A 23,872-nucleotide genomic window follows, 5' to 3' on the forward strand; every position below is an offset into this window, starting at 1 on the left:
GATCACTGTCAGTGGGAGGAAGGAGCATTTAGCTGTCAGTTTTCTTCCTGTGTGCAATGCCAGTTTGTCCTTCCGTGTGCTCTGTGCAGCCACAGAGAGGAGCAGAGAGGGAAGGAGCCGAGCCCAGGGCTGGGCCCTGGGGCTGAGCCTTGGGTGCAGCCTGAGGATCTCCTACAGTGTCATCATAGGAGATGTTCTGTCCTGCCTTTCTTTGCAGATAACCCTGCTAGTGAAAGTGATCTGGCTTCCCAACCCACGTTCAGGATGGAGCCTCTGGGAGATGCTGAGGGTAGGTCAAGGCCTTTCCCCCTGTGAGAGCTGCCAGCTCAGAGCCCAAAGCTCGGCCAGAGGGGCATCACTACAGGTGCCAGGACAGAATCATGCACGTGTGTGCCCTCACCCTGGGCCATCCCCTTATGACTTCTGCTCAGGCCTGGCAGATGCTTGATGGAGGGAGGGCCCTGGCCCAGTGCCAATTCCCAGATGTTTTTGTGATCCTTAACCATGACTTTGAAAACCTTTGCCCCCTGAAGGTGCCACTTCCCTTAATGATGGATGGTTCCATCTGATCCAGCTGTCTCTCTTCCTTTTCCAAGTAATGGACCAAACATCTCTCCAGAAGGCGGTACAACCCGGAGGAAGGAGTGGCTCAGTGCCAGCCTCTGCTGCAGGAAGGAAGGCGATGCCAGGCACGGGCACAGGCACAGGAGGTGATTGCTGTGCCGGGCTCAGCCAGGCTCAGCCCTCGGCGGGGCTGTGTGGCAGCAGCTCTTCCCCCAGGCCCTGCCCTTGCACGGCCCGGCAGCAGCCAAAGCTGGAGGCACCTGGGCTTCCAGGCCTCTGGAGCTCGTTGCCAGCCCCGGGGAATCGGGACTCTGCACCAACGTCCCTCCCGCTGCAGCTGCTCCCGCAGCCGGCCCTGAGTGCCCAGAGGCCCCAGGCACAGGAGCAGCCCCGAGCGGGAGCACTGCTGCCAGCCCAGGGCCAGAGCCAGCCCTGGCTCCCGGCTGGGCAGGGGCTGCACTGGGTCCTGACAGGGCCTGGCTCTGTCCCCTGGGGCTGGGGGAGCTGTCCCAGGGCAGGGAGGGCCAGGGCTGGCAGGGGCTGCTCAGGGATGGGTTTGGCCCCTGTCCCTCCAAGCAGCCACGGCCCAAGCAGCTGCACTGGCCCCGGGCTCTCCTCCCGGCCTGCTGGGCTGTGTTGGGAGGCACAGCCTGTGCCAAGGGGCGGCAAGGTGCCTGCAGGCCCCAGCTCTGGGCAAACAGAGAACATCCTGGCCATATGCACCGTGCTGCCAGCTCAGCAGTGCAGCACAGCGCGGGCTCACGCTCCCCATTGCTCCCACAGATGCAGCCGGCCCCACAACACCTGTTCCCGATGCCCAGAACAGCCTCAGAAGTGGTTGCTATTGGGAAACACACTGTGTGCTACAGTTAATTGCAGGTCTGCTGTTTTTGGAGCTTATCTTCATATTGCCCTGTGTTGGAATCTGGTGTTACTGGAAGAGAAAACAGTGAGTGTTTTCATCATTTTTCCCTCAAACAGTTTCTTTTAAAAGTCTAATGTAGATGGGAAACATTTACAGTCAGGCTGCAGTGGAGTTGTGGCCAGTCCATGGCTGCCCAAAGCACTCTGCTGAGGGTTCTGCTGATGCCCAGTGCTTTCCTTGGCCTCTTCATTGCTGGGCCTTGTCCTGGGGGGCCGCTGGGGCTGCAGCCAGTGCTGGCTCCCCCTGAGGCTGCCTGGCCAGGAGCAGCCCCAGGGGCACAGGGCAGAGGCACAGCAAGGTGGGCAGGAGAAGGAGCGGGGACAAGATTGCCCCTGGAAGGCAGAGGGGCTCGGGGACTGCTCCTGGCCAGGGAGCTGCCCAGAGCCGTCCCCTGCTCGCCGGGGCCTCGAGGGGCAGCTGTGCAGCTGGGCCAAGGTGTGCCAGCCGCTCCAGCCGTGATGGGGAGCCTTGCCAGCTCTGGGCCCTGCTGTGCACGAGGGTCCCTGTGTGCCACTGGCAGCTTTGGCCTCAGCCACTCCTCTCTCCACAGCAGCGCCTCTGCAGCTTCACAAGACCAGACAAAGACTTCAGCCACGGAGACCTGTGCCTGTCATCAGCCGTCCCCAAGCCAGTTTCCAACAGCCCTTCCAGAGCTGCATTACCCACTTACTGCTGGGGACATGCTGCCACCACCCATAACAGAACCCTCTGTCCCCAAAGGTGCTGGCCCTGGTGTCCAGCCAGGACAGGAGGTGCAGCCCTCCTGCCAGTGTATGCTCTGACTCCAGCAGCATCTTTGGGCTTCAGCTCTGGTCCCTGGCTGCTACCACCAGCACTGGCGGAGCTGCTTGTCTGGGCACAGCCAGTGCTGGGCAGGCAGCAGCTGGGCTTCGGGCTCCTGAGACCAGCAGCTACTGCCTTTATTTTTCGTTTTGCAAGATTTAGGAATATTTTTCATAGAGAATTCTCCAAATATTTTGTCCCTTTTCCCACAGCAGTTCTATATTTTTCAAAGTAGTTTTAGAATTCAGAAAAACTTAGAATATTTTTACATTTCTAGAATAAAAATTAAAATTGTATTTAATTGGTGATCTATGCTTTACTAAAACCTAAGACACCCTATGACTCACAGCCTGCTTCAGAGGCTCTTTTCTCACTGGACACTTGTGCCTAATCACAACAACTAATCTAAAACCTTTATCCTGATGTTTGCTGGGATTCCTGACAAGCTCACCTCTCAGTCTTCAGAGGCAAACTTTGAGCACAGCAGGAACCTCTACAAGTCACCATCTTTGTTTGCTTCTGCACAAAGTTCGTCAGTCATAGAGCGGGGATTTCGCTCAGCTTCCTGCCGCCCCGCTCCCCCCAAGCCTGTCCTGAGCCCTCTCCTGCAGCTGCTGCTCTGCCATGGAGCTGCTGTAAAACACAACAGCTCTGCCACACCCGCTCAGCAGGACTGGAGAAGCTTTCTGGCCTTGCTTACAGTAGGCTGGTGGCTTCTCTAGACGCAAGCTGAGCTTTTGAACACTATGTCTCACCTGGCACAGGAACTGATGCTGCCTTTCTCATGGAGGCTAAACTCCCATGGGCTTTAAAATCTTTCTGGCCAGCATAAGGCTTGGAAAACCATTTAATGCAGCCATTTAGTATTGAAAATGGCCCAGTCTTTGTATCAAAGTAGCTTGTTTAAATGCTGGAGCCCACCAGAGCATCCCTCCAGGGCATATCTGTCTCTCCCCCACCTCTGCCTCCATGACTGCCAAACTGCACCTTTCAGAGTTCTTTTCTCCAGAAGCTGAATGGCACCATTTTATCTGGGGGAGGGAAAAAAAAAGGAAATGTTCTATGATACTATCAGCATCATCATCACAATGAACTGCAAATTAGTTAAATGACATCAACGACTCAGACTGTGGACTTACTTCTCAGAGTGCAGCACTGGCTTTACTATCCCTTGAATCTGCAGATGTGCTACAGTCTTGTCCTGGGTTGTAAGATAAGCTTGTATTCTATTTGCCATCTGTTGAAGGCAAACCTGTTGGACAGGTTTTGTTATCTTTTCCAAGAACCGGTTTTGCTCCTAAGAGGTAATGGTTTGTTAGTGGGCCATTGACTGATTCAATGCAGGGCTGGTAAATGTAACACCGTGAGGGGTCCCACCCAGAGGGGGAAGCCAAGCACTCTATTATTGTTTAAAGGGGTAGCTTTTTGGGGAGAGGAGGCAGCTCTCTGGGCGGGACTCCGAGAGAAGCAGCTCTTTACTTTGGGGGATTGCCAGGGAAGCAGCTCTCTTCGGCGGCACTCGCAGAGAAGCAGCCGGAGCGCCCTGAGGCGACGGCGGCGGAGCTTGGAGGCAACCCCGGCGCAGAGGAAGACCGGCCCCACTGCCACCAGATCTTCAGAGGAAAACTATACCCTTCAAAAGATCACCACTGCAGCTGCAATTCATCAGCCACTGCAAGGGGAGCAATCATCCCAACAAGACTGCTACCGGCACCCCGAATACTCAGGTTCTGGACTTTTTTCACTGGTTTTGTTTGTACCGATTGCATTTGCCTTTTTAAATTGTTGTCTAGTTTTCTCCTAGTAAAGAATTGTTACTCCCATTCCCATATCTTTGCCTGAGAGCCTTTTGATTTAAAACTCCTAGTAATTCAGAGGGAGGGGGTTTGCCTTCTCCATTGCACAGGAGGCTTTAGCCCTCCTTCGCAGATTCCTGTCTTGTCGAACCAAGACAAGTCTTTAAAATCCGTTTCATGCTTACATAATTTGGAGTCAAGCACAGCTCTGTGAGAGCTTTAGGGATTGGGCCTGCCCTGGCCCTCTCGTGTGTCTGGAGTAACCTGCCCAAGGCATCTGCCACCTGAAGAGCAAAGCAGGGTACGGAAAAGCACCGGCTGCAGAACAGCTCGAACTGCAGGGAGCCTATTCCTGTCAGGAGTAACACGATGTCATGGTTTGACACTGGCACAATGCCAGTGCCCCCATGAAAATGTAACCTATCAATTGAATGCTGTGAAATGCGATTGAGAACAGAGAAAAGCAGGCCAAACTTAATAACAAGGGGAAAACTTTATTACACTACTACTACTATAAAAGGGAAAAAAAAGGGAGGAAAAAAAAAACACACACAAAATTTGAAATGAAAACCTTTCAAAACATTCCTCCTCCTACCACCCACCTCCAACAAACCACAGCGAGACACGATTGGACCCTTAATCAAGTCTTCACCCTTCCACATAATCAATACCGAGTCCATCAGGGGAGAGAGGAGTCTCCCTTGCACCATAGACCCCCAGGAAACACAGATGCCACCTCTTGTCTTTCCATGTCATACATAGCACCGCCCAAACACACCAAGCCAGTCTGACACTCTCCTCTCCATGTCACAGTGCTCTCACCACCGTGCATGGACAGAGACTGCTTATAGGGCCCCTTTAAGGATGCTTTGCCAAGGACCAACAGGAACAACAGTCCAGTGTCTCATTTTGGGACTACAGTTCCCCCCATTTTCCCCTGAGGCCAGGGGTCCAAGAACAGAGATCGCCTTCTCTTCTTCTCTGAAGACGGAGAGCATCATCACACCCTCCTCCGCTGACCTCTGTTCATCCCTGAACTGGTATTTGCTGGAGGAGTTTCTTGGCTCACCATTGCATCCCCCTAAAATGCAGTCTCTCTTGGAGAAGTTGGTTCAGTCTATGGCTGACAAGAAGAGTCCAGCCAACAGCCACTCCATCATCTCCCCCCAACCTTCTTTCCCTAACAACTGAGGTCCCCGGCTGTCTCTCTTTCCTTCAAATTGAGGAGGAGCAATATTTCACAAAGCCTTCATTTCACAGGAAAGGGTTAAAATTCCCGGACTCCCCGGACAGCTGAAATCTCTCGGCCCAGGACTCTGTCTCCCATTCCCATGCTGGGTATCTCCCCCCTCCTCCTCCTTCTCCTCTGCCAGCAAACTCCCAGGTGTCTGCAGGCTCTCTATGTCTTTTCCTCTAGGCTGGGGGTGGGGGGGGGGAAACAAAGACATCTCAGACGTTCTCCACCCTTCCGTCCACAGGAACTGGCCCAGCTCGGTTCCAGACCCTTCACCCCCTGGCCTACCTCTGCAGGCCACATGGCTTCCCCTTCCCCACCCAGCTCATGGCTGGGCAGGGGAGGTTTGCACTCTCCGCTGACCGGAACCAAAGAGAGCGAGTTCTCCTGGGAGTTCTGCTTTTAACCCCTCTGTGTTCTCAGAGGCGTGTCCACCTTCAATTGGTCACCCCAAGTGTCAGTATCCAAACCTGACCCCTGACTGGACTGACCTCTTCCTTCCAAGAAAATTCTTTTCCCGTGTCAAACCACGACACACGACCATCTCACCTTAGGACTGGGTTTTGTGAGAAACAACTGTTCACTTTAAAAATTTTAAAATGTTTATTAAACATTTACAAAAACATAAGAGAAGGATAAATAAGGAAGAACAGGCCTGGGAAGTGCCCCTGCCCCATGGCTGCCTGCCAGGTGGCTGCCTCATATTCAAGATTGATGCTTCACCTTTCACATTCCTGGAGGGTGCATCAGCCACCCTGGCCCCTCCCAAAGTCTCTCAGTCAACCCTTCTTTGCCCTTTATTGGTAGAATTTATTTCTTGTAGCTGCATTTGAAGGTCAGGTGTTGTCACGTCGTGTTCCCCCAGCAACAAGCATTTCCTTTCCTAACTCTCCCATGCAAGGGGTATATGTCGACACCTATTGTGGTGGACCTCCACCTCAGGGAATGACGTGCATTGACTCTATGTTTGCAGAAGGCTGAACAAAAGATTTATTAAGCTGTCCTATATTACACTATACTAAAAACTATACTACTGCTATCCTGAAGAAAAACCCATGACCCTTAGAGACAGTCCAACACAGAGTGGCTCCAGTTGGTCAAATTAAATCAAAACACCATCACCAGAGTCCAATGAAGAAACCCCTCTTTGGTAAACAATCTCCATTCCACATGTGCCAAACAACAGATGCAGCAAATGAAGATAATTGTTTTTCTTTCTCTGAGCTTTCTCACAGCCTTCCCCAGGATTTTCCTGGGAAAGTCTGTGTCTCTCACTGTTCAAAGGATATGTGAATACCACACATGCCTTCTTTCTACCTGTCCTAGAAAGCCCACCTGTTCCAGGTGGGAACAATAGGGAGTGGGGGGGAAGGGGACTGTGGGGAGAACAGAGAACATCTAAACAACAAATCACAATAACATAACTCTACATCAATAAAGCTTCTCTTAAGATACACACAATATTCATCCCTTAATTGTGAGAGCCAATCATCTTATTCTCTATCTATTACAGTTTGGATGGAGACCAGAACTAATACCTTGCAAAAGGAAAAGAGGGTACAAAGGTCCCTGCAGTCCCCTGGCCTGGTACCCCAGCCAGTGGGGAAAGGAAGAGGGCAGCATGTGGCCAGGAGTTTAGAAGGAAGCTGTGTCCTCCAAAACTTTGAGAGAGAAAACCCCAGCAGCAGATGACCCCATGGACTCTCCCTTTATTCAAATAAAGATGCAGGGCTCCTCTGGCTCCCTTATGGACACTGGCTTTTCACAGCCTGGTTTGTATGCACACCCGTTTCCTTGTATCAGAGTATCACCAGCCTGCAGTGACTCCCTGCCACTCTGGTCTGCAGGAGAAATGGAACTAATTTCCATTAAGGCCCTCCCAGAGGGAAGGAAGAACACACCCAGAGGAGTCAAGAAACCCCTGCAGGCATCCAAACTTCTGCACCAGGTGCCAAGTGAGTCACAGAGGGGTCGTAGTGGGTGCATTTCCCTCAGCCTTCTCCTGAGACTCAGCAGCTGGGGGCTTGCTCTGCACATGTGTGTTGGATAATATACCAACTTTAATTTTTTTTCATTTCTCTAGTCAGGGTTGTTATGGACAAATTCAATTGGGGAGGCTAATTATAGATAAATCAATTAACATGAATTTATTAAGCAAGCAGAATTAAGCAAAAGAACAGCGCTGGGTGGCCGGGGAGTGTCTGCTCTGCCACGGTGCACCTTCCCCCTTTGACCTTTTTGTTTTTATAGTCCCTTTTTTTTTTTCTGGTTGACGTGTTTTCTCTCGATGTACTCTTCACCGGTGCAATTGGTTGCTGGGGGTCTTTTTTTATGCCCTTGGTGATCATAAGAATGAAGGCTCCTCATCTTCCTTGCGGATGGTCCTTGGCCTAAAAGTTAACTTGTATATAATTAGTTACACAGTCTTCTATGCTAGTTACATCTGCACAATTCTTAAGCAGAATACTTGCTGTTTCCCCCCCTTTCTCCTTCTCCTCCCACATCTTGAGATTCCCTCCTCCGTTCAAATTCTTATCTCCTTCAATGCTCGTTTGATGAACAAAGACCTTTTTATTTATTACAATCCCTCCTTTTTCTCTTTACCAATTTGTTCATTAAAACACTTTAACTTTTGGTAGCTTAAGACCAGGATTTTATCTGCTTTTGAATCTCTGGGCAATGCTTTGTACCCATCTCTAATAAGCATTAGATGAGCTGCCTCTAGTCTTCCTTTTATAATGCCTATGATTTTATTAAAAATGCAAGGTTTGAAAGTTAAACTTAGTAGCAACAATAACCTGCAATCTCCCTTATACAGAATTTATCCTTGAGTGCCATACTCTGGAATTTTGCACCTCTCAGGGTACCATGAGACCTTTAAAAATTTATCTGGATGGGTGACAGCCAAGGCGGTTGCTATGGCTTTACAGCCCTAATACTCACAGATATTCCCCAGGATAATTTCAATATCGCCCCCCAGGATTGGAACTAGGACACCAATAGGTAGCCCGGAGTTCAGGTTTACTCCATCTCCACATAGAGTTTACCAAGTCCTCATTAGTAACAAAAAAATGGGAGCTACAGTGGTGGCATTATGCTTAACAACTTTCCCTTGGTCTATTTCGGTCAGAGTCCAACCAACCCCTACCAGTTCCTCTATAACCAGGAAACACCATCCCTACCTTTTAATTAGGGTCACTGCCTGCAGCTGCTGCTGGGGAAAACTGGCTGGTGTGCATAGTCCCCTTGTACAGGCCAGGTACAACATATAACTAATATGCACAGGATTTGCCAGCAAGGGTGGAGTCCAAACTGCCCCAGGGTTTGATTATCATTATCTCCCCATTCCCAGTGTTTGTTTTGACATGTTATTGCCTGGCTCACCTTTACCCTTGGGAGATCAGTATCCTTGAGGCAGTTCTTGAAATACTTTGAATTGTCCCAGTCTGAGGGCTCTTTCCTCCACCGCTTCTCATCCCTCTGCCTCGCTCGCCGACTCGGTTGCTCTGGGCCACGAGGCGCACCATCTTCTCAGAGCAAGGATATTCTTCAGGAGGACCCAAACTCTGTTTTTGTTGCCTCTTTTTGAATGATTCCCAGCTTTTATCCTTCACTTGTGGTGAGTCACACTGAATCCCAGGTAAAGTTTTCCAGCAATTCCCTTTGATAATTTGAACAATTAGGGGAATTGATTCAATGGAGTGGAAACAACAATTTTCGGGTCTAGCCCCCTTAGTAAACACCTCCCACCACTCTTGGTATTCCCTTGGTAGGGTCCCGTTCTCTTCTCCAATCCTTAGGACTGACTCTGTCAGTTCTCTTTCTAACTGATAACACCTTTACAAATACCCCTAGGAGGAGTGCCTCTGTAACTATGGACCCACCACCGTTCCTGGCAAATTTTACCAATATAGCATACAAAAGGGTAACAATCACAATCCTTCTTTGTACAATATACTCTAAAATCATTAGTTATAGGATATCCATAGTCCAATATCTCACTCTACCAGCTGGTTCGTACAATTCTTACTGAGTCCATTCAGTCCATTTAAATGTGACCTTAAGGTCCCCGGGCTGGCTGGTTATTCTCCTGGGCTCTTGGGCAGCAGCAGGAATCGCTCCCTTTATTCGGCTCGCATGGGTCCATCCCTTCTCAGAGGTTCTGACTGTAGTTTCTGTAGTGAGTAAAACAACACAGGGGGCTTCCCAGTTCGGGGGTAGTGAGGTTTCTTTCTAGGTTTCTTATTAACACCTTATCACCTGGATTTATATTGTGGATTGCTAGGTCTAAATGAGGTTGTTGCACTAGTAACCCAGCTCTTCTAAGCCCTTCCCGAGCCTTCATAAGTTGCATGACATATTGGTTAATTTGTTGATTACTTATTTCAGGGTGATCTGTAGGAGAATCCATGTCATAAGGCATCCCATAAAGCATTTCAAATGGAGAAATTCCAATATCGGTTCTGGGCTGAGTTCTTATATTTAACAAGGCTAAAGGCAAACATTTTTACCCAGGATGATTGTGTTTTATACATCAATTTAGTTAGTTGTTTCTTAATTTTCCCATTTACCCTTTCCACTTTACCTGAGCTTTGTGGATGTCAGGGAGTATGATATTGCCACTTTGTTCCTAGAGCTGTAACTACTTCTTTAATTATTTTGGAGGCAAAGTGTGGCCCTCTGTCTGAGTCTAGTACTTCTGCTAGTCTGTAGCGGGGGATTATCTCTTGTAATAGTATTTTTACTACTGTTTGTGTAGTTGCCCTGGAGGTAGGGAATGCCTCTACAAAGTGAGTCAAGTGATCTATTATCATCAATAAGTGTTTATACCTTCCTACTTTAGGCAAATCAGTAAAATCTATTTGAATGTGGGAAAATGGTCTATGTGCCAATTCCCGCGCCCCCCATTTCCCACACCACTCACGATTTCTCACACCTGGGTCTACTCCTGGGTCAGGGGTCTCTTCAGCCCCTCTAGAAATCTCAGCCCTCATTCTAGAGAGACTGCAGACTGTAGAGAGAAAGCTTACCAGATTAAACACATTAAAGATGGTCTCTTTAACAGTTGGGGAAACGGAACATTCTCTAATAGGGAGCTAAGAGATTCAGAGGAGAAGAAGGAAAGCAACGGCTGAAAAGCCTCATCCCCCGCTTCCCCTCTAACAAACTGGCTGCACAAGCATGACCATGAGCCATGCATTCCTGGAACAGACTTCAGCACCTTCATAAACCCCTGAAAGCCATTACACCCAAGCCCAGCCCGATGGATATTCTGGTCAGTGCCCTTCTACTACAAAAACTACATATTAGGGACAATACCGGAGCTATTCCTGAATAAGAAAATAAACCTAGGGACCATAGAGGGATTAAGATCTCAAAAAAACCCTAGGGACCAGAAACACATACAGGCCTCCACTCTAAAAGACACTATGAATTCAAACAACATAGCCAGTAACTGCTCAATACTAACACAAAGTAATTGGAACCAAAATATTATTAGAACAGGGTTTTTCTTTTCACTCTCTCCAGCCACGAAATGGGCAGCAAAATATTTGTCCTAGTTTAGGGCAAATTTGGGAGAAAAAACTCTGGAAGGAGCCCCCAGAAAACAAACCCCCACGGCCCCTCCCAACACCCCTGATTTGGGAAGAATTTTCTCTGAGAGAAGTGGAAAAGAACCTGTTTATTTAACAAACAAAACCCTTCCCAGCACTAAAAAAATGAACAACACCAGATGACAACAAAACTCTTTCACCACTCTGAAGAGATGACAAATCCAGGAAGTCTCTCCTGGGAGTAGTTGCCCGGGTCTGGGCGCTGGGGATTGCTCTGGGCACTGGGGATGGCTGCTGCAGATCACAGAGCGCAGGCTCCCGGTGCTCCTTGGTGTTTAGAGGGTCCCAGTCCAGAGCAGGCTGGATGGTATTCAGGAAAGGGAAAGGGAAAAGAAACAGTCCAGGGAAAGAATTGGACTGCTCAGCTAAACTAATTTAAAAAGCAAAGGCAAAAGCAAAAGCAAGCAAAAAAAGCAAAGCAAAGCAAGCAAAAGCCACCAAGGAAAGCAAAGCAAGCCAGCCAGCACTGGCCTCTTCTAGACAGCAGACCATGGGGGGAGGTGAGCCGGCTGATAACAAGGCAAAACAAACCTTCACTTTCAGAGTCAGTTCTGAGAGCACAGAACAGAATATCAAACATGAACAGAACCCACGATTGGAGATACAAACACCATAACATCACCCTCGGACATTCCACCTCTTATCTCCATATCTTCAACATCATGTATAAACTTCATCAAGTAAAAACTTCTTTCATTTACTCAAACCTTTGACACTTACACATTTCCTTCTATTTCACTTGCTCAAACCTTTGACACACATTTTCTTCTGTCTCATGTCTGTGTGTTTTTGTGTACAGACACTGGCAGCACCATCCAGCAAACAGTGATATTTGCCATGAGTCTCACCCCACAATCAGATCCCCCTGAGGTACACATCATGTTGCTCCATCTCTCTGCATTATCCACCATGTACAACCTGGTCCCTGAGCAAAGACAATCCCACAAATGGGTTTGTCTGTATTCGAGGCAGAATTGATCCACACTGATTTCCCTAACAAACCTCTGGCATGTGCCACTGGGACTTTATCTCCATCTACGATATTCAGGGGCTCAGACTGGGCAGGACCTGCTCAATTGGTGGAACCTCGGCTGTTAACTAACCAGGTGGCCTTTGCTAAATGTTGCTCCCAGTTTTTGAAAGATCCCCCACCCAATGCTTTTAAGGTGGTTTTTAACAGTCCATTGTGCCTCTCCACTCTGCCTGCAGCTGGTGCATGGTTTGGGATGTGGTACACCCACTCAATGCCATGTTCCCTAGCCCAGGTGTTGATAAGGCTGTTCTTGAAATGAGTCCCATGGTCTGACTCAATCCTCTCAGGGGTACCATGCCTCCACAGGACCTGCTTTTCAAGGCCCAGGATGGTGTTACGGGCTGTGGCATGAGACACAGGGTAGCTTTCCAACCATCCTGTGGTGGCTTCCACCATGGTCAGCACGTAGCGCTTGCCTTGGCGTGTCTGGGGCAGTGTGATGTGGTCAATCTGCCAGGCCTCCCCATACTTGTACTTGGACCCCCGCCCACCATACCACAGGGGCTTCACCCTCTTGGCCTGTTTGATGGCAGCACAGGTCTCACAGTCATGGATCACCTGAGAAATACTGTCCATGGTTAGAGCCACCCCTCGGTCTCGTACCCACTTGTAGGTGGCATCTCTGCCCTGATGGCCTGAGGCATCACTGGCCTATTGTGCTCATAGCAACAGCCACTGGTTAAGGCTCACAGTCTGGTTTAGCTGCTGGCTCAGGCTCACAGTCTGGTTTAGCTGCTGGCTTAGGCTCACAGTCTGGTTTAGCTGCTGGCTTAGGCTCACTGTCTGGTTTACCTGCTGGCTCAGGCTCACAGTCTGGTTTAGCTGCTGGCTTAGGCTCACAGTCTGGTTTAGCTGCTGGCTTCCAGCCGGGGCTGTTGGCTGCAGCCTGAGTGACTGGGATCGCTGCTGATTTATCTCCCTGCCCCCATTCCTCTGTCTGCTGCCCTACAGTATCTAGCAGGGTGTGATAAGCACATGCCAGGGCCCAGCTTGCTGCAATGTTTTTCTCCTTAGACTTATCATGGCATTTATCTTTCAGGTACTTTGCCACCTCAGCTGGATTCTGAATTTGTTCACATGGGATGTCCCAGGCTACAGGGTCAGAAAATTCCTTTAAGATTTGGCCCATATGCTCCCATTTCTTTCTTGAACTCCCTCACATCTCCTGAGAGGTACCTCCACATAACCTATTCCCAGAATTTGGGTTGGTTGTCCCTGCTGACCAGCACTGGGGTTAGGGATCATTCCCAAAGCTACTTCCCTTCATGGATATAGAGCTTGCCCTTCCCTTTCTCTTTCCCCCCTTGTTAGACTACGAGTAACACAGTGATTTTCCTCAGGGACCGGCTCTGGGATTTCTACCTCTTGGTTATCAAAATCTCCCCCTTGATCTAAATCGGTGTAGACTTCGGGTGGTGCTGGTGGGGGTGGAGGAGGAGGAGGTATGTATGGTAGAAGGGGTGCAGTTGGAACTTCCTCAGGCTTTTTATTTTTCTTTTTCCCTCCCTGGGTGCTTAAGGCAAAAGGTTTTGCTCCTGTTTCCCCCACTATCCAGAGAGCAGCATACTTGCTCTCTTCCATATCAAAAGGTTCTCTAGAGTTTACATAAATGTTTAATGCCTGGTAAATCCAGACCTTGAAGTTTCCAACCACTGGCCAAAACAAATTATCACTACAGATTTGTTTTCCTCCTCATACTTTTATACAATAATGTATCATTTTTGCCCTATCCTTCCCTTTCCTTGAAGGATATTCATCCCAAGATTTTATCATTAGACCTAAAGGACTGTCAGGAGGGATCTGGGGAAGCGTTACCGGGGTCCCCGTCCCCATGGAAGCAGAGGGCTTGCTTTTCCTCTGTCCCATCTCCCAGGACACCTTCAGGCACACACACACTCGCGGCCCCTGTTGGTGCCCAGCCCCTCGCGGGCTCTGCAAACCGCACTACTCAGAGCTCTGCCCGTGCCTCGTCCTACAAGGACGTCTCACGCGTTATGTCCTGGGATCCCAGCCCAACCCAGCAGATCCCCACTTTTATACTCACGCTGTCCTGCGTCTTCGCCCGGCTTCGTGCACAAAGATTACGGGGTTACCGGTATCCCTTGTGCTCAATACCGAATTTGGGTTTGTCGGTAAGGGTCTGGGAAGGAAAAGCCTGCACCAGGGCCGCTGCAGAGGCAGCGGGGCGCCTCCCTGATTAGGAATTCCCACCCGGTCGCCCTTATCCGAGTCACGGCACCAAATTTGTTATGGACAAATTCAACTGGGGAGGCTAATTACAGATAAATCAATTAACAAGAATTTATTAAGCAAGCGGTATTAAGCAAAAGAACAGCGCAGGGTGGCCAGGGAGCCTCTGCTCTGCCACGGAGCACCTTCCCCCTTTGACCTTTTTGGTTTTATAGTCCCTTTTTATTTCCAGTTGACGTATGTTCTCTCGATGCACTCTGCACCGGTGCAATTGGTTGCTGGGGGTCTTTTTTTCTGCCCTTGGTGGTCATAGGAATGAAGGCTCCTCATCTTCCTTGCAGATTGTCCTTGGCCTAAAAGTCAACTTGTATATAATTAGTTACACAGTCTTCTATGCTAGTTGCATTCCCTACTCAGTTCAAATTATCTCCTTTAACACTCATTCTGATGAACAAAGACCATTTTATTTATTACACCCACTCTCTCCCAGTGCCCCCCAGCGTGTCCATCTCTCTGCTGGCCTCGAGCTCCCGGCCCGGCCCCGGCCGCCTGCTCCCATCCAGCTGAGGTGGTTCCAGGGCCAGCAGGAGCTCTCTGTGGTGGCCACCGACGTGCTCCCCAACGGGGACTGGACCCACCAGCTCCTGGTGCTGCTGGAAACCCCAACCCGGGCCAGGGTCACCTCCACCTGTCAGGTGGAGCACGTCAGCCTGGAGCACCCCCGGAGCTGGCACTTGGGTACAGGAGAGGAATTGGGGGTGCTGTGAGAGCCACTGGGATGTGCTGGGAGCAACTGGGAGGGAGTTGGAGAGAATCTGGTTTAAACTGGGAGGGGAGGTTGTGGGTTTGGAAGGGCTAAGAAGGTGTTTGAAGGATACTTGAGAGGATGGGAGGGGGTTCTGGGGGTCCTGGTGGGCACTGGCAGGGAGTTTGGGGGCGCTAGGTTTAAGTGGAAGGAAAAGAGTGAGCCTGAAGGAGTTGGATGGAGATTGGGGATGGAAAAGCAGAGATTGGGATGAGGTTGGTTGTGCTGGGAAGAGACTGGGAGGGGTCTGGGTGAATACTGGTGAGGCTGGGAAGGGACTGGGAGAGGTTTTCGGGGTCCTGGGGCAGAGGGGTCGGCTGGAAGGAGGCTGTGGGATCCTGAGAGGGACAGGAGGGGAGACTCCCAAGTTGGGCTTCGTCTTCCTGGCACTGGGAATCGGGTTCTACCTGTGCAAGAGAGTCTGGGGGGTCCCGGGGGGTCGTGTCCCCCCTCCCCTGGAGTGTGAATGCTCCACCCGAGGCCCCGAGCCGGATGTCACCCCCCGTTCTCTGCCCACAGAGTTCCTGAGCCGCCGGCGGCCGCAGCCCCTCCCCGTGGCTCCTGGCCCGGCTGGGACCCCCCACTCCATCCCCACGCTGATTTTTGGGGGGTCCTGTGTCCCCCAGCCCTGCTGTCACTCTGACCCTGCCCCCTGCTCCCAGTGTTCCCAGTAAAGCTTCCCAGTTAAACCCAGCCCAGTTCATGGGGGCACTGGGGAGGGACTTGGGGGGACCCCACGGCGGGGCCGGCCCTGGGCAGGGAGGGCGGGTCCAGGTGGGGAACACTGCCTGCTGCGGGTCTGCCCGGCAACTGGTGAGTCATCAGCCCCGCTCGCTCTCATTGGCTGACTCTTCTCCACCGCGTTCTCTCATTGGCTGAGGAGAGGCCCGGCAGTGCAGAGAAGGAACGGGAGAGATCCCGCCCCGAGCACCGGCACGGGGACAACAGACCCGGCCTGGGCACAGGGAGGGAATTTATTACCAACCAAACCACGGCAGCACCAGGAGAAGGGAAAGAAATCCCTCCAGCACCTTCCCCCACCCAACGGGGATCACCCATAACAGGGTTATCCACCATGGAGAGACGGGGACATCCGAGTTTAGAACAAAGCCAATTTTATTAAGTGTACCAAGTGTTTATACAGGGATTTACTTGTATGGTGCTTATACATGGCTCTGTTTTTGGTAACAATTTCCCATTGGATACACATTCTTGGTGACATCCAGTAACCTGGGAACATTTATCTTATCACAAAGTCTCACACCATGTTGCCTGGCCACTTCTTGCTCAGGGAGACTTAAACTGTGTCTGTGTCTCCCACAGTTTCTGCTCAGTCAGGCCTCAGATATCGGGCCCCTTTATCAGCTCCATTGCTTTACTCTCTGTTTTATTCCCCATACGGGGGCACCAGGGCTCTGCCCAACGGGGGTCACAGGGGATCATCCAGCCCGGATCCTCCCATGGGGGATGGAGCTGCAGCAGCACTCCAAGCTCTTCCCTCACTTTCTTCCCTCACTCCAAGCTCTTCCCTCACGTGGGGCACTCACAGGGCTTCCCTTAGTGGTGCCTCCGTTGGTGCTGGGTCAAGTGAAAGCTCCTGGAGAAACTCTTCCCACACTTCCCACACTCGTAGGGCCTCTCCCCGGTGTGGATGCGCCGGTGCATGGTGAGGTGGGAGTTTTGCTTGAAGCCCTTCCCGCAGTCGGGGCAGCGGTAGGGCCTCTCCTCTGTGTGACTCCGCTCATGTAGGAGGACACTGGAGCTGGTCTGAAACCTCTTCCCACACTGGGGACACTCGTAGGGCCTTTCCCCAGTGTGGATGCACTGGTGTGCTCGCAGGTGTGAGCTCCTCCCAAAGCTCTTCCCACATTCCAAGCACTCATAGGGCCGTTCCCCAGTGTGGATCACCTCGTGCTTGATCAGGCCAGACCTGTCTATGAAGCCCTTCCCACACTTCCCACACTCGTAGGGCCTCTCCCCGGTGTGGATGTACTGGTGCTCAGTGAGGCTGGAGTTGTGCTTGAAGCCCTTCCCACAGTCGGGGCAGCAGTAGGGCCTCTCCTCTGTGTGACTCCGCTCATGTCTGAGGAGATGGGATCTGGTCTGAAACCTCTTCCCACACTCTCCACACTCGTAGGGCCTCTCCCCAGTGTGGATCCTCTGGTGCTCGATCAGGTTGGATCTCCAGCTGAAACCCTTCCAACATTCCAAGCACTTGTGGGGCTTCTCCCTGCCATGAGGCTTCTCCACCAGCTCCGAGCTCCGCCTGGATCTCCGCCCGCCTTCCTGGCTCAGGGGAGCTCTTTCCTCCCCGCAGCTCCCTGGGCTGGGTTTGCAGCTCCTCCTCCTGCAGCATCTCCGGGGCTTTTCCTCCACCTCCATTCAGCCACGCCCTGGCAATGGTAAATCCTGGTTTGGGGAAAAAAAAGAGGGGAGCAGCTTGGACTGGAGGTTACTCCTTGCCCAAGTTCATCTCAGGAAGTCATTGGGAATCTTGTGTCTGTAAGAACATCCAAAACACCAAGTTTCAGCACAAAAATCCCACAAACTTCAAGACACAGATCAAGCTCAGAAACACCATGATTCACCCCGTGAAGATCGTGGATCCATCTCCATAGTCACCTGCTGCATGTGGGGGGAGCAATGCTACTGGGGCTGGGGGGACACTGCAACTAGAAGGAGTGGTGGAACCTTCTACTGCTTCCTCTTTCTGCTCCTCCTCCTCCTCCTCTTGTGTCGCTCTGCTTCCTCACACTCCTCTTCCTCCTGCTATTCCTCCTTCTCCTGCACAATCCCACTCTCTCCTGCCACCTACATCGTTTGACCATTTTATTCCTCAAGCCTGCTTCTCCTTCCCTTCTCTTCCTGCCCCCAGGCCCAGCACCCACTGCCGGCTCCCTCTTCCCCCCACACCCACAGCATCCCAGCGCAGGGGCAGGGATGGAGCTGGGGCAGGTCGGGCTGGGGCAGCGCTGGGCTCTCGGCCGCTCCCGCCCGCACTCGGTCCCCACTGCAGCCGCTCCCGCCAGGACAGCGCGGGGGGGCCCGGCCTTGGCGCTGCCCCACTCCCACCTCCCCAAATTCCCCTCGCGGGGCCATGGGGCCGAGGGGGGGCGCAGGTGGGTCCAGGGGGGGAACGCGGGGAGCTGCGAGTCTGCCTGGCAACTGGTGAGTCATCAGCGCCGCGGGCTCTGATTGGCTGAGCTCGGCCCGAGCCCTGGGGCTGCTCCTCAGACAAGGTCCTACTCTATTCATGAACTTCCAGAAACATAAAAAAGCCTTAACAGAGCCATGAATATCGTTTACCACATAGAAGTGGGGCGCATATGAAGGGGGTATATAGAAGGTGGATTGGGAAGTCTGTACCTCTCAAGTGCTTCAGCCAATGAGGAAAGCAGAGGGAGATGTGGCCAGGAGAATTAGGATGAAAAGGAGGCTGTGTGCTCCAACAATTGGAGATATCCATTCGGGAATGTCCAATGGCCTTTCCCATTTTTGAAATGAAATTACTTCTACAGGACTCCTCTGTCTGCTTTGTGGACAGAATCCTCTGCTGATGTCAATTTTTCCACACACCCTGGGGCCCATCCGGAATTCCTTCCACGGTCCGTGGCGGCGGGCAGGGAGTGCAGCTGAAGGTGCCTCACCCACTTTGGGTGATCGGCTCCCTTGGCTGGCGGCAGCACCGGGGATTGACTGGGGACCCGGGAGTGACCAGGAGACAGACGAGTGACACATCAGGGGGTCTGTGAAGAGTCAGCAGGGAGAGAGCACTGAAAATCTCATCAGTGAGTGCCCTGGGATCTTCGGGGAGTGAACATGGAAGGGCACCCATGGAGGGGAGAAAAGGGAAAGCCAGGGAGGGGTCCTGGCCAAAGGGATGATGATCCCAAAATGTCTCTGAAGGGTCCCTTGGGAGAATACTGAGGAAGTGGAGAAGGGATTTGGACAACAGGGGATGGATGGTGTTGGTGTGCTTTGAACGAATCAGGTGAAGGGGAGTGTGCAAAAATATGGTTCAGGCAAGAAGCAGCAGGAGGAATCTATGTGGTAAGAAAAAGGATTATAGCAAAGAGGAGGAAGAGAAAAATACTCTGGATTGGGATGTTTTTCCACAAAGTCTTAACCTCACAATTTGCCAGCTAATATTTTGAATTCCCACTTTCCCAGAAGGAAAAGCAGGAGGTCAGGATGGCAGGGGTTTCTCTGCGCTGGCAGCGGCAGCACCGGGCGCAGAGGTGCGGCACCGGGAGCACGGGCTGGGGCCTGTGGGGAGCTGCGGGGCCGGGCCGGGGCTGTGGGGCAGCCGGGGCTCAGCGCCGGGCGCTGCCTGACCCCACCAGCCCCGGGCAGGGCCGGCAGTGGCCCCCGGCCCCCAGGAGGCTGCGGGACGCCCCGGCCGCTGCCCGGCCCCGGGGAGCTGCCGGCCCTGCCCGCCGGGGGGGCCGCCTTTGGACACTGCGGCAGGACAGGCACCGGCTCTGCCACACGGGCTGGGCAGGGGGAAACACAAAGGAACAGCTGGGAAATGCAGAGTGCACATGGAAGGATCAGGATTTGCTGTTCAGGATTTGCTTTGGGTCCCTGCAGAAAGGAAAGGTTTTGCAGAAAGCTCAGCAGCTCTCAGAGGATGAGCACCCACAGGCAGTGACCGGGGCTGCAGGAGTGGCACAAGAAGCCCTGCAGCACTTGGGCACAAAGGCACAGCAGCTGAAGCAAGAAGGGATGAGCAAAAGGCCAAGCTGAAACCAAAGGCCATGGCAGAGTTCCTACAGCCCCTGAGGGATCAACCCCAGGGCCCAAGGGGGCCCCAGCACCCAGGGCATGACGGGGTCGGCCACAAGCACCTGGCAGAGGCATTGCCCTCCTGGCCAGGGCAGAGCCCACCCAAACAGCCCCTGGGAAGGAGTCAGGGCTCCAGCTGCAGCCCACAAGGACACTGCAAGCACAGACAGCAGCACCCTCAGCAGGAGCAAGTCCACCCCTGCATGGACATGGATTGTCAGGGCTCTCTGAGCTCCCATCCCACCGGGGACCCACCACACTGGAGCCCTGCAGAACATTCAGGCTGGGTCTGCATCCAGAGGAGGCCTCTCCTGATGGACACAGGGGCCTCTCCATCCACTCTGAATCTTACACCTAAGGGGGGAAAATTGTAAAGGTATGTTTAATTATTAAGGGAATAAATGGGAAAGCTGAGCTGGTGTCATTTGTTCAATCACTATTAGGAGCTGAAGAGAATAGGTTTGAAATAAACTAATTTATTTCTCTTCCTACTGTCATTTTTATGAACCAGGAAGGAATTTGATGGTGGTATTGTAATATTGTAAAAGGTGATACAGAGGCTATTGCTGCTGTACCTTTGTGTCAAATGTCAGGCAAGGCCTGTGCTGAAGGGAACCCAGAGGTGTGGGCAGCCCCAGGGGGAAAATTTGATGTGGAGCCTCTCCAAGTTACTCGGAAGCAACCAGGACAAGTGAGGGCTAAAAGCAACACCCTGTTCCAGGGGAGGGAAGGAAGGGCTCAGCCTGGTATGGAGCCCCTGCTAAAGGCAGGGCTCTTGGAGCCAGGGATGTCTCCCTACAGCACTCCTATCCTGCCAGTCAGGGAATCGGATGGCTCCAATGAGGAGGACAAGGAGAAGTGGCAGACTAAGCCCCTGTGAAATAGCTCAATTTGCTATCTAAAAAATACCTTTTGAGTATCTGAAAAAGAAGTGCAAATGCTGGAGAAAAAGGTTAAACATTTGAGAAATAGTGGGACTGAAGATTCCTGGTGGATTGACCCAGAGAGGGTCTGGGCAATCTCAGAAGTAACATTTCCCAGCACCAAAAACGAGCTGAGACAATTCGAAAGATTAATAGGGAAGTACACAGCCTGGATTGAGGATTCTCTGTTCCAGCCAGAACATTGTAGGACTTTTTAATCCCACACAGCCTCCATGCTGTGGTATGGACAGGAGAAAGTGAGCAAAACTTGGGAAAATGAAGAACCAAAAATATTGATGCCTCAGCTGGGGCTCTTCCAGACTCAGAAAAGAAATTGGAATTGTAGGTGAATGTTCAACAGGGCCATGCCAAAGGAATCCTTGGGCCAAAATATTTCACCCAGTGGCCAGAGTGGCCTCATTGGCTGCAAAATTGTGCAGCCACAGCTTCAACAGAACCGAGGCTCAAAACCTGATGACAACAGGATCTCCAACTGTTCCAGTCTGCCATCAAGTTCAAGCTTTGATAACCAAAAGAACCTCACAATGGATGAGGAGTGCTCGGTTATTACAGTGTGAAACTTGTTCAGTGGCACAGGAGGATTCAGAACTGAGGACAGGGGAAGGGTTTAACCCAGCCTCCTGTTTGAACAGCCCACAGAGGGGCTGGGAAGAAACCCAGCACTGCATTCAAGTGACACAGCTCCAGACCCAGCCTGGGGGAGATTCAGGAGACATTGCCTGGCCTGAGGCAGAAAATGTCTTGGTGGATGGCTCTTCAAGGGCAGCAGAAGGGAAAAGAGTTCCAAGACACGCTGTTATTGAGGAAAGGGAATCAGACAAAGCACAGGTTACCCCCATGGTCAGCTCAACCGGCACAGCTGTGTGTGCTTGTAAGAGCCTGGCACTGAAATGCCCTGAGCAGGAAGGCTTCAATATCTTCTGGTGACACCATCTCACCTAACAGGGGGGCAAAAGCAATTCTGATTGCTCAGCAACCACTGGATCACTTATTAAGGTATTTCTAAAAGACATAATTTCAAGAAAAGGGATTGTGGAAGAAACAGACTCAGAGAGCAGAACTCATTCTCCAGGAACGATCCTCCAGGGGGCTATGGGAGCTTTAGGAACACAATGGGACCTCCAGAACCCCTGGCACCCCCAGAGCTCAGGCTGGGTACAAAGAATGAATGGGGAAAGAAAGAAACACCTTTGGAAGCTGGGGATAGAAACCAAGATGCCATGGGGACGGCTTTTGCCATTGGCTTGGGCAAGAAGAAGAGTCAGACCTAGGGCAGATATTCAATTATTTCCCCTTGCAATTGATCTCAGGAATTCCTTACCCTGGGAATTCTCCACCTAGTGCAGGGTGGAGATAAGGGATGCACATTTAAAGCAGTCTGTGGCCAGAATCCTGTCTCTGGTGCAATCTCTCTCCCAGCAAGCTGGGCTGGCACAGAGCCTGCCTTGGCACTTTGCTGCTGCCAACATCCAAGCAGGACATGGGCTCTGCCTAAGGAGTGCAAAGCAGCACCACTGGTGGCCAAGTGGCGTGGGCCATGCCAAGGGGCCCCGAGGCCAGAAACAGCCGCCAGCACAGCTGAACACGGGGGGACCCCTCAGCCTGGGCTCCAGGTCTCTGCAGCCCCGGAGATTTGCACTTCCCGCCTGCAGCAGGAGGATGGGAGGCCCCCCTGAGCCTGCACTGAAGGCAGCGCAGCAGCAGCCAGGGCTCCACAGCGGGGCAAGGCCCTGGGCCTGCCCACACATCCTCTGCTGAAATCCTCGGCCTGGCCACCCTCCCTGGGCAGCTCCAGCCACCGGGGCCAGCCCTTGCTGCCACTGCTGCAGCTTCAGTGCTCGCTGGGCCTGCACTGCCACAGCTGCTGGGGACACACCGGGACAGTTCCACTCACTTACACTCACACTGCATTAGCTGGGTTGGTGGAAAATGTAGCAAGTTTCATTAAAAAAAAAAATTATTTCTCTACTCAGGCTTGCTTTGCCTTGGCCTTGGGGAAAGAAATGTTAAAGGTTTTGTTAAGGGATGTTACACCACTCCGTGGAGATGAGTTTAACATCTCAACCCACTGGGAATACCCCAAAAGACACCCACAAAACATCAGTGCCCAGCAGCAAACAGCAACCAACACCTACCCCAGACACTGCCCCCGGCAGAGTTAGAGGCACCTGGTCTGCAAAAGGCTGAGAAGGAAATCCAGGAGTTCGAACCTAATTAACATCAGAGGCAAAGAAATCTGGGTCCAGTAGGAAACCAAATACTAAAAACTACACAACTTGGAAGCAATGAACATTAAACCAATGGATTTAGATTAGTTCAGACTGTATAAATTTAGGAAAATCTAGTAAAACTCACATGTCATGGGATAATTTTCTCTGCACAGCCGGCCTATGTGTGAATGAAATGATTTCTGTTGCACATCTTTGCCAGAACCAAGGAATGCCTTGACTCTCTAGCACTAAAGATATTGTTGGAAATTTTTTTTCCCTGCAGTTTCAGAGACAAGATTACACTATGAGAATAATTTTCCGTAATAATTGTCCTGGCTTGTAATAGAAGCATGTATCCTATCTGCCATCTGTTGGAGGTTGGGCAGTTTTCTTATCTCTTCCAAGAACAAATGTCTCCCTCTGGGGAGATATCTTCAGTTCATGGACCATCGATAGACTCACTGCATGACCAGTAAAGTTACATCATCCCATTGTGAGATGCTCCACCCAGAAGGAGGAGCCAAGCACCCCTACCTGTATAAAATCAGCACTTTTTGGGACACTGAGCAGCTATTAGCTAGATTCCCAGAAAAGCAGCTCTTTTCTCTGCTGGATTCCCAGAGGAAGACCAAGCCCAACTACTACCAGACCTCCAAAGAAAACTCCACCCTTCTAGAGATCACCAATCCAGCAGCATTTCATCTGCCACTCCAGGAAAAACAGCCACCATTTATCTAGACTACTGCCAACACCCTAACTCCTCAGGGTGTTAGGTTTCTGACTCTATCACTAGTTTTGTTTGTACTAATTACATTTTTATTGTTATTATTTTTATTTAATTTTTCTCCTAATAAGGTACTGTTATTCCCATTCCCATATCTTTACCTAAGAGCTTTTTTTGAAATTGTGGTAATTCGGAGAGAGGGAGTTTACCTTTTCCATTTCACAAGAGGCTTTTGCCTTCCTTCACAGACTCCTGCCTTCTCAA

The 23,872-nt window shown here is 51.4% G+C and overlaps 1 protein-coding gene across 1 annotated transcript in view; it reads right to left on the reverse strand.

Annotated features, from left to right (window-relative positions):
- The window catches only part of LOC144247624 (uncharacterized), a 1,666,419-nt gene that overhangs the window by 1,584,193 nt on the left and 58,354 nt on the right, over nucleotides 1-23,872 (reverse strand). Inside the window, exon 3 of the mRNA XM_077788932.1 lies at nucleotides 16,513-17,133. Within this exon, the coding sequence (XP_077645058.1) occupies nucleotides 16,513-17,133 (621 nt within the window). The remainder of the gene's footprint in view (nucleotides 1-16,512; nucleotides 17,134-23,872) is intronic.

Source organism: Lonchura striata, chromosome 29 (genome assembly GCF_046129695.1).
Source record: "Lonchura striata isolate bLonStr1 chromosome 29, bLonStr1.mat, whole genome shotgun sequence".
Taxonomy (NCBI): Eukaryota; Metazoa; Chordata; class Aves; order Passeriformes; family Estrildidae; genus Lonchura; species Lonchura striata.